General features: G+C 54.1%; 2 protein-coding genes across 2 annotated transcripts in view; both read right to left on the reverse strand.

The window, feature by feature from the left end:
* VOLCADRAFT_121763 (uncharacterized protein) overlaps positions 1 to 3,425 on the reverse strand; it is a gene marked incomplete at both ends in the record, with an annotated part of 6,669 nt that extends 3,244 nt beyond the window's left edge. The window contains 7 exons of the mRNA XM_002958855.1: positions 14 to 180; positions 314 to 459; positions 1,013 to 1,052; positions 1,244 to 1,375; positions 2,011 to 2,078; positions 3,045 to 3,158; positions 3,269 to 3,425. Of these exons, the coding sequence (XP_002958901.1) occupies positions 14 to 180; positions 314 to 459; positions 1,013 to 1,052; positions 1,244 to 1,375; positions 2,011 to 2,078; positions 3,045 to 3,158; positions 3,269 to 3,425 (824 nt within the window). The remainder of the gene's footprint in view (positions 1 to 13; positions 181 to 313; positions 460 to 1,012; positions 1,053 to 1,243; positions 1,376 to 2,010; positions 2,079 to 3,044; positions 3,159 to 3,268) is intronic.
* A 900-nt stretch (positions 3,426 to 4,325) lies between these two features.
* On the reverse strand, positions 4,326 to 6,290 carry VOLCADRAFT_100219 (uncharacterized protein; the record flags this gene model as incomplete). Its single annotated transcript, XM_002958856.1, has 3 exons — positions 4,326 to 5,327; positions 5,586 to 6,046; positions 6,155 to 6,290. 3 exons carry the CDS (start codon positions 6,288 to 6,290, stop codon positions 4,326 to 4,328), a joined length of 1,599 nt encoding a protein of 532 aa, XP_002958902.1.
* Positions 6,291 to 10,263: the final 3,973 nt, after the last annotated feature.

Below are 10,263 nucleotides of genomic sequence, written 5' to 3' on the forward strand. Positions count from 1 at the left end.
CCCAGCCACTCACGGGTCGTTCACAAGCTGTCCCGCCCGCTGCACCGCCTCCCTCGCCCTCCCCACCACCTCCGCATTGCAGTCGTCCGCAACGTGCGCCAGGGCCGACATGCCGTCGGCCAGGGTCTCATCGTCCGAGGTGTCCGCAGTCACCCGGGCCACAGTGGGCAGCACCTCCAACTGCAGGGGGGTGCGCGGGTTCGGGGGGGTGGGAGTGGGAGGAGGTTGGGAGTGGGAGGAGGGGGTGGGAGGAGGGGGGGAGGAGGTAGGAGACGATGTGGGTTGCACAAACCTCCCTAAACCCCCCACTCACCAGCGTCTCCTTCCTTCGTGGTTTGAACCGTGTGACGTTGAGCAGCAGCCAGGTGTATTGTCTGAGGGGCTTCACCTCCCTCTCCTGAGCCACGGCCGCCAGCAGCGGGGGCAGCAGACCCGCCTCCAGGCACTTGTCACGGAGGACTGCGGGGAAGGAGACAGACAGACAGACAGATGGGTAGGGCAGATAGACAGACAGACAGATAGATGGACAGATGGGTTAGACAGAAGAGGCGGGAGGGGCGGAAGGGACGGGACGGGGTTAGGCAACGGGGGTTAAAGGGAGGCGGGAGCTATGGGAGCTGTCAATCGAAACCACCCAAGCCCCTATAGGGGTTATATCTCTATCTGCCTCCCCAGGAGGTGGAGGACAGGACCTGTTGCGCTTGTCACGGTGTCCCAGCAAGGCCCCACAGCACCCCCAATTCCGTTAATTCTGTTAAACTCCGTTACGTCCAAACCCGCAATGAGGTCCTCACGATCCGTTACTCGCATTACGGTTGGTCTCCGTTACTGTTTTCCCTTCATTTCCTTTCCACTATCTTTAACCTGCCCTAAACCCCTCACCCTCAACACACATACACACGCGTTGGGGGGCGGGTTCACCCGCGAAAACCCCTACCCCACCGTCCACCCCGCGAGTAAGCAAACCCAACCAGTGTACGGAAAGCATCTGCGTCGTGTCGTACACACCCACCTGCACCGTCACCCGCGACGTTGCCCAGCAGCCACGCCGCCTGCAGGGTGTAATGTTTTTAAAAGTTCACCAAACCGCCGAAACGATTCAACTAACCGTCAACTGACAGTGCTCAGCCTGATGGAGCCCAACAGAAAACCAACCAAATGCATTTTCCATTATTATTTTTAATCCATCATTTTTACAGACAAATAAAAATTGCATTTTTTGCCCTTCCCCACCCGCCCCCACCTGTTCCCTGAGATTGCTAGCATCCGCCGTGAGCATCTTCAATGCGGGCGACACTGCCCCCGCCTCAACCACTGCCGTACACTGAGCACTATTTCCACTAGCCACATTACACACCGCCCAGGCAGCCTCGTACTGTCAGGGGGTGTTCGTTTGGTAGTTGGGAAGGGGGCCAGTAGGAGTGTATGTGTGCGAGGGTGTGTGTTTTGGTGGAATGTGGAGGGAGCGTGTTGCGCCCAAATGTATGGATGGATTTGTATTTGTGTGCGTGTGCTTGACCTACACACGCACACGTACACACACGGAAAAGAAGCCACCAAGGTGAGGTAACCACAAATTAGATAACATGGTGGACAAGTAATGCAATAAGGGAATAAGGGAGAAAAGGATGCAAGTTGGAGGCGGCGGCGCTTACGTGCGTGAAGAGCTGTCCTCCGTCGCCAACTTTGTGTACGTATGCACGTATGTACGTGTGTGCATGTGCGTCATAAACAACTGAGATGCGAATAGGAAGTGTCGAGGATGGAGGTATGCGTGTGTGTATGTGTTTCAAAACAATGTGTAGGTGCGAGTAAGCAAGCAAGTATGTATGTATGTATTGTATGTATGTACGTGATGGCAGAAGTTGTATAGTACAGGGATGTTGGATGAAAGGAAGACTCGCACACCGTACACACCCCACCATACCCCTCCAAATTCACGCCTCCCCCACCAATACACACTCACAACTTTCCCCACCTCTTTACCTGCAGTTCGGGAATGTCACTGACTTCCATCATTGAGACGAGTCTAGGGAGGGCTCCCAGGTCCAACACCTCCTGGATGGGGGGTTTAGCCTCTTCGCGTGCGCGCGTGTGTGTGTGCGTGTGCGTGTGTGTATGGGCAAAAGGGGAGGGGGTTGGGAGGGGGTTTTAGTGGGAGGAGAGCGGCAGCGGCAGATCAGAGACAAAAACACATAGACACGCGTGCACATACACATGGATTCGGATAAGGCCCGAACACGAAGCGCCCAAGGTCCAGGAGAGAGGGCCAGGGGCCGGTGGGCGGCATGTGAAATCCGAGGGCAGTTGGGGGTGCGGATCCAGATAGATCGATGGATAGATCGATGGATAGATCGATAGATGGATGGATAGATGGATAGATGGATATGTAGGTAGGTGGGGAGAGAGAGAGAGAGAAAGGCCGGCGTTACGGTGTCACGGAAAGAAGGGAAACTGCTACAAAGACACAACTGCGAGAAGGGCGACGACAGCTCTATACGCCGCGGCAGTGGCAGTAGCGCCAGTAGCTGCTGTTGCTGCTGCAGGAGCGGCCAGGAGGCAGCAGCAGCACCGGCAACAGCTGCACTGTTTTTTCAAAACACAGTTATTAGTTTCTTGGGGCAAAAGGAATGGGCCATGTTAGCAAAGGGACACGTCATAAGCAAAGGGACCCAAAACCCAGGGAAATGGGCACGAAGCTGAGGATAATGGTGTGCGTGTGTGTGTGGTGGTGGTGGGGAGACGAATCACGAGCGAGTGGAGCTGTGTGGGGGGGAAAGGGATGTCACCATCCAGCACGGCGTCTACCCCAATCTCCCCCGTTCTCGACTTACAGCTCCCTAGGGGCACTCCCACCTAGTGGGTCGCCCCTAGGGAATCAAGCGAACACACGTGCAGCACCAAACCCCTTACCCCCAGAGCATTTGTGATCCGTTTCAACCCCCAACGTGTCTTCCATATTCCATCGCGATTTGGGCCCCCTGCGATTTATCCCGCTGCAATTCGGGTTCCGTCCCTTCGCTGCAGGAGTATTTCTCCGTTACCTTTGCTTAGAGCCTTGCGTATCGCTTGAGCAGCTGGAAGCCACTGTTGCTTGTCGTTCGCTTTGATTGCTGTCACAGCTTCCTTTAAATTATCGGGTGAGAACCGACGGGGCCCTGCGGCGTGTGATTGAATGATTGGCCGGCGCGGCATGCACAACGTGTGCTTTGATAAGGAGTCAGTCGCGCAATCGCAAGCTGTTACGTTATAAAACAACTTTGCTTACGCGTTTGGAGCAAATCTTGGAGGTCTGGAGGCACGTATACATTGAACTTAGGAGCGAAGACTGGGGGCTTGGTTTCGTCCTCAAGACGTTGGTTATTGCGAAAGGAAACGCCACGCCACTTCTTAAACGATGGGCAGGTAGGATTGGGGGTTGCCATCGTCAAGGAAAGCAAAGTACTACCTTGCTGTTTGCGCTCAAAAGGCAAGCAAAGATAACAATGCAAGCTAGTTACAGGTGCATCGATCCCTGTACATTTGTCTACGCAGTTGTGCAAGGAGTTCACAATAATTCGAAGTTAGCTTCAAGGGGCTCGTCAACTTGCTTCTACGGAATTAACAGTTAATCACTTTCTAGTAGAAGTAACCGGTTCTTGCTCTACAAAATATCCTTCCGAAAAACAGTGATTCTCTCAGGACATCTGCTACGTACTACCGTTCGGTACAGCATCCAGTTACTAGGAGGTAGGTTCGTTCACTAAAGTAACCTTGTCTTTCATTCCTTGCGCCTGCAAATTCATGTGCTTGGTGCTGCAGTGGTCTTCGTTGCGCAGAGCCCTTGCCTGAGGTCCGAGCCATATATCCTGGATTCCAATGGAAGCTCATGAGACCAGTACTTCCCTTTTTCCTTCCGCAGCTGAACAGCCATCTTCTTTAAACACAGCGTCAGATACAAGCCCACCTGTACAGGCATCAATGCTCCTGGCAACAACATCAGGCAAAAACAACAAATGCACCAACTCTCCCTTGGCTACGAATAGTATCGATACCATCCGCCGCACAACAGCCGCCTAGCCAACGAACCGCATAACGGCGGAGCCTCCACAATGGAGCGGCAGTTGGTGCGCTCCTTGACATCCTGCTCGTCATGAATTTCACTTCTCCTCACCATATCCAGCCTGTCAACACACAAGTACCGCAGCTCTACACCCTAAGCAGCTAATAATCTTTTCACATCGTCACATAGCCAGCTTTTGCACTTTTCTGCTTCGCCTCCGTTTTTTTCTATTATCGTCATTCTAGCTGATGCGCATCATCCACCTGACCCCTCGTGTCAGTTGTCATGAAGCCCACGAAAGTGAACCCCACAAGCTATCTTCCGTTAGGTACGGCTCCCAGGGTGTCAGCGAGGAGTAGTCCGGCAAGAGCGGCGATGCCGGCACATCAGCTCTGCTGCCACCGCTGTCGCCTCGGCCCTGCCCTGGAGTCTGCTTCCCCTCACCCTCCGTCGCCGCCAAGAGCTGCAGCGGCAGCGCCGCCTTGTTGCCGCAACTCCAGCCAACACGCACGAAGGTCTCCGGTCCAAAGCTCATCTTCCACGCGACATTTCCAGCAGAACCCCCTTCCGCCGTTCTCCCCTTGTCGACGGACAGGGTAACAGCACCCGGCTGCACCAATGCCACAAGTTCTGCGGCATCGGACAGCCCCAAGGACTGAGGCCACTGGCAGGATAGGAAGACGCCGGCCATATCCGTACCCTTGTCGTACTGCACATACGGACACCATTTGAGGCCACCAGCTACGACGCAGTTGCTGCCATCCACGAAGGTCCCGTCGATGGTAACAGACTGTGCTGCTGCATCCGTGGATAGTGCAGTCTGCAGGCTTTTCCGGGTGATGTACCAATCAAACGACCGTAGTGACTGCATTGACGACCGAGGCCGTACAGCCGCCGTATACCAGGCTGACCCGCAGTCGTACATTCCAGCAGCAGCTGCCGCCATTTGCGCCCGCAGCAACGGCGGTGCATGTGCATAGTCGCAGAGGAAGCGGTGTTCCCCTGGGGTAATGGGGAACCAGGACAGGCTTGGCAGCACGACATGAAGGAAGGTGCTGGGAAGGTGGCTCAGCCGCACGAGCTTGCATAGGCAGCTGCATGCTTCGCTGGTTTTATCCGTCTTTAATGACCCAGACGCCTGCAACCAGCACGCCACCAGCAGCAGCACACTAGATTCATCGTCGGTGGAGAAAGTGTCGCTCTGTAGCAGTGCTTCCATCGCCCCGAGCGGCAGCCCCTCCACCTGCTTCCGCACGTCTAAGTCGCTGAGGGCCCAGGCAGCGTCCTGGAACGCCCATGCCAGCAGCTCCCCCAGGGTCGGGCCGCCCTCCACTAGCGGGCCATGCTTGCTGCACTCGCTTTTGCCAGCGCCGTCGCTGCACTTGCTTTTACCAGCGGCGTCGCTGCACTTGCTTTTACCAGCGGCGTCGCTGCACTTGCTTTTACCAGCGGCGTCGCTGCTGCTGCTTTTGCCACCGCCGCCGCTGCTGCTGCTTTTGCCAGCGCCGCTGCTGCTGCTACTGCTGCTGCTGCTGTGCTTCACCAGCTGCTCACGGCATACGTGAAGAAGCTTGCCCACTTCGCCCTGGTCCTCGTCCAGCAGGCTGCGGCTCATGTACAAGTTTATAACACCGCTTAAAGCAGCGGCACGTCCCGCGGCCCTTGTCGTGGTTGTCGAACTTTCTGTTCCGAGGGGCCGTTCGGGGGTTCCCCCCACAAGGGACTTTAGTGCCGTGTCGCAAGCCTCAACGCAGCCCTCGACTTGCAGATAGGCCGCGAGCTGCCGCACACGTAGCAGCGCATCCACCGTGTTGAGGCCCTCCAGCTTATCGGTGTACATGAAGCGAATGGTGGAAAGAGCGTAAGGCAGCGCGTCCTCCGAATCGAGAGGCACGCGGAGAACTGCCCCTGGCCCGTGGCGGTTCGAGGGTTCTTTGTCCTCTGTCCATCGGTCCACTTGCGCACTGAAGCGGGGTGAGGCTCCGCAAAGCACCAGCAGATGGGCTGGGAGCGGTTCGCCGATGGTCGTTGATGTAAGGTTTGTTGTCGGAAGGATAGTTCCTTGCACCTGATCGTTGTTGCCTTGCTGGTCATTTTTTGGTTCCGGCTCACCGCAAGCCGAGGACTTTATCCCGGCGGGCTTTTCCCTCGGAGTGTCGGAAGTTGGAACGTAAAAGATGATCGTGCAATCCGATCTTTCTTTCTTACCAAACAAATCCGCTAAAAAGTTTCGAAGCTTGCGCGACATTGGGTAAGGAGTGTATTATACCCTAGTAATAAGGAGGAGAAGGCCCTGTTATTATACGCTACTGGTTATTGCTTGAATTGGTTGGTTGGTACTTAAATGTTAGTGCTGTAAATGTTGGTGCTGAATTGTCGCTTCTTATGTTTCTGGCATCTGGCTTGATCTGCTCGAAATGTCCGTACGTTGCGTAAGGTGCCGCGCTTGTGCGTCAAAATGCCACGCCGCATATTAATCTAGGATGTCTAATATGCCGATAAGCATAGCATAGCAAGGTCTACATCCATGCGCTTATGATCGCGATCTATGTAACTATGCATCCTGCCACGACTACAAGTGACTTGGCAGTAACAACGAAAAACTGACTGTTTCTTAACCTACGTAGTTCCATCCAGAAGGCTTTGGTCTTAGAAGCCCTGTAGTTCAACCGCTGATCACAACAATCTGAGAGACGCAGCTTAATTGAATCTCCCCTAGGATGTCCATGTTTTCACAACTATGATTGACGTTACGAGAAGAGATCAACGTGCTTCTACCACATTTATGCACCTGTCATCCGCTGCAATGTGCATTCTGACTAATGCAAAAGGACAGTTGCCGGAATTATCAAGGAAAGGGTAGGGCTCCTCGAAGAACGGAATGCAAATGGTCTGTTAGATTTAATTATATCGGTACATACGTTTCACGGCAGCAGCCAATCCAGTCGAATGTTGCATGCTATGAAGCCGTGCTGAGGTTTTTAAATTTTGGCCTCGGAGGTGCCGTATATGTAAAAATATACGCCTGGCTGAGTAAGCTAAATAATAAATTGCTTATGCCTTTTCTACTAGATTTGCTTAGGGTAATGCTCTGCACATCCTGGCTATGATTGAACGTCCTCGGCCTACTGGGCCGTAACTAAACCCATTTGCACTATCTCGGGTATTACTGGTGATATTGCGACATATCCACCCGGCGGCCCAACCGCTACGTCTGCTTGCCGTTAGATGTGCGAGATGACCGTGCCATCTCAATCCTTGGGAAGGCCAGCGCCGAGTGATTGCCCGGCATTAACACGACTTCGGAGGGCGTTGGCGTGCTTTACCACAACCGATCCTTTTAGACGCGCAACACTTAGTCCCGGGTGCTGATGTTACCGAATTCCGCTCTGGGGAAATCCTTTGTTAAAGGACGGGGAAGGTATTCCTCTGAATGAGCAATTTCATGATCTTCGGAACGTGCGGGGTCTTGATACTGTAGGTACTGCCGTACGTTGTTTCAATGCCACGTCATTAATTTCTGGCATCTGGAACGACTGCTGGCTTACAGAGCCTCACTCAGGCTCAACACTTAGAATGAGCAAACCAGTTTCGTTTGGTCGTTGTACGGAGGATGGTACGTCTCACGCCTGGGCATCCCCTCCCAGCATCACGCGGGTCGGGGCCAGCAGCTTTAATTCGCATATCGCAACTCATCAATCGTCTATCCTCGCTTTGGACTATAACGGCGAGGGTGGCTTTGAACCACGATGGGAACCACGATATGCCGCCTCGGGGGGGGGCCTGGAAAAGGATTGTTCAAAGCTAGGGTTGGAGCTTCGGACAAGCGATGGTTTTAAACTCTCTCAACCCGATCGCCGTTTGTTGCATAGGGTGGGTCTTCAGGCCCATACGGCCCCGCCTGCTGTCGCCCCAAACCGCAATGGTTACGTGGTCATGTCTGACTTTGGGTCCGTTTAGCGACCCTCCACCTGGTTTTGCAACTTCGGTGCTGTACGTAAGTGTTAAACACAGCAAAGCGCCGGACCCGCCCGGGTCCTAATACTGCTGACACCATTTTCTGGTATTGTATGAGTGTGGGTCTCTTTCCGACAGTAATGCCGGTAGCTTTGCAGCGAGGTCGGCGTGCACGTCACCGGGGCACCAATTGCCCTTAACTCGGTTCCATATCAAATCGGACTTGAGACACCAGTGCTGGAAAGGGACCGGAGTGGCGGAGTCTCCACAGGGGGCGGCGTTTGCGCAAGCTTTTCCATTTCGTTGGGTAGGGGCGTTGTCCAGGCTATTGTAGAACATCCACACGTATATACCGAGTGTCTTGCTTGCGCGAGCTAGGTGAGTACGGCGCGTACTTCTGACAGCGGGCCGGTACACCAGTGGTGCCGCAGGGGAATGTACGTGGGAAGCGCCGCTTCGCCCATTTCGCTATTTAAAAGTCCTAAAACAGACTATTAGTACTCGTTGCCCCTGTATATGTATTCGCTCTCGGACGCTCTCGTCGTAGTCTATTCCTCGAAGGTTCCAGGTTCATGCAGATAGCTAGGGACAGCCGACGAATTGCATTAGAAGACCACACCAAACTGCATCTCGCTCATCAATCATCTTGCCTTTACTCTATCTAAATTCGATTCTCAATAGGTCACGGCGTTTTAGGCAACAGCCAGTGGGCGAGGCTCGGCCGGGCGGCGGACTGTGCTGCTGGTATCGCTGTCGCTGTTATTTATTGCTGTTGTAAACTGCTGCATGTGCAAGCGGCTAGCTCAGGCATCACCGCTACCGTCCTTACAAAACTTACTCTCACTTGCCTCAGCAGCAGCAGGGGCTCGTCCAGGAGAATTACGAGAGAACTTTAAAGTTAGAATTTCCGTCTATCGAGGCCAACAGCGGACTGGACGTACTGGTCCAGCTCTTGAAAGCCAGAGCGACGCTGATAAGAACAGCTGATGATGTACAGACGTACAGACGGACGGACGGATGGATGGAAATGAGAAATGCAAATCGTCGAATGTGTACCGTCTCAGTGTTGCCACCTGTTGCGATGCTACGCTGTGCTGCAGAGCCATCTGCTGCATCTGAGCTGTGCTGAGAGGTAATGTGTCCAACTTGCAACGTTACCTCTTGCAAAATCTGCACAAAGGGGAATGGAGGACATTCCGGCGCTGCACTACAGCAGCAGGGAGCCAGTAATGTCCACGTGTTGCCAAGTATCGACGCTGCAGGGCGTGTTGCACGTGGACCTCATAGTGCCGCATGCTGCTGGTGCTGCTTCAGATACTCTCAAGTCATGTCACATCTGGGGCAATACGATGCCGGTCTGCACGATTTTGAGCTTCCATAGAACGTCATAGAACGCCGTCGTTGGCCTAATACACCGCCCACCTACAGTATCCCCTATGTACTATAACTGTATATTCCCAACCATGAAATGATAGCGACTGAACATTACAGCAACACGAAAAGGATATCGCCAAGGAGTCATTGATGAAGAAAAGGCCAGATAACGGGGGCCCATTGGCCCTTAGCTCGCTTTCGGCAGCAGGCAATGAGCGCCCCACATCACATAAGCCAACTTGTCTCAAAGCAGACCCAGCAAGGCAGACTGCACAAAAGAAACCACCCATTAATTCTTACAACCATTACCACCACCACGGCCACCCGCAACAAAACAGGACGATTCTCAAACGCTCATCACCATCCCGTCCCGAAAAGCAATATTGAACCGTGACAAGTACGCCCGTCCCGGCCACCCCACGGGCTGCTGCTTCTGAGTACCTACCGGCGGAGCGCTGTGACCCCAATGTGCGAGTGGATCGCAGCTTGGATTGCGCAGATGCAGCAGGACAGTAACGAGGCGATACCGTCATCGCGGTACCGTTAAATTATCGCCTTGCCATCGCCAACTGACGCAATCCCCAAGAACCTACCGATCCCCCATGGCGCTGCTTTCCTAGGAGTCCTGTCCCGCAGCACATATGGCGAACACTCGCAGTGTCTTGAAACTTCCGGAGCGGCGGATCCCCCTGCTCGAGCTGGGATGCTGATATCAGAGGGGTACGTACCCTCATCGCCGCCCACGTTTTGGCGGCGTGCACGTGCACAATCTCTGGGAGCTGTGGGGTCATGTTATCCTTGTTTGCCTTGCTCACCACACCATTGCTGCTCAAGACACTGCCGTCCCGTACATGTGAGAAGACGGACAGAGAGAAACCGTGTGCCAAGGT

This window comes from Volvox carteri (assembly GCF_000143455.1).
Source record: "Volvox carteri f. nagariensis unplaced genomic scaffold VOLCAscaffold_109, whole genome shotgun sequence".
NCBI lineage: Eukaryota > Viridiplantae > Chlorophyta > Chlorophyceae > Chlamydomonadales > Volvocaceae > Volvox > Volvox carteri.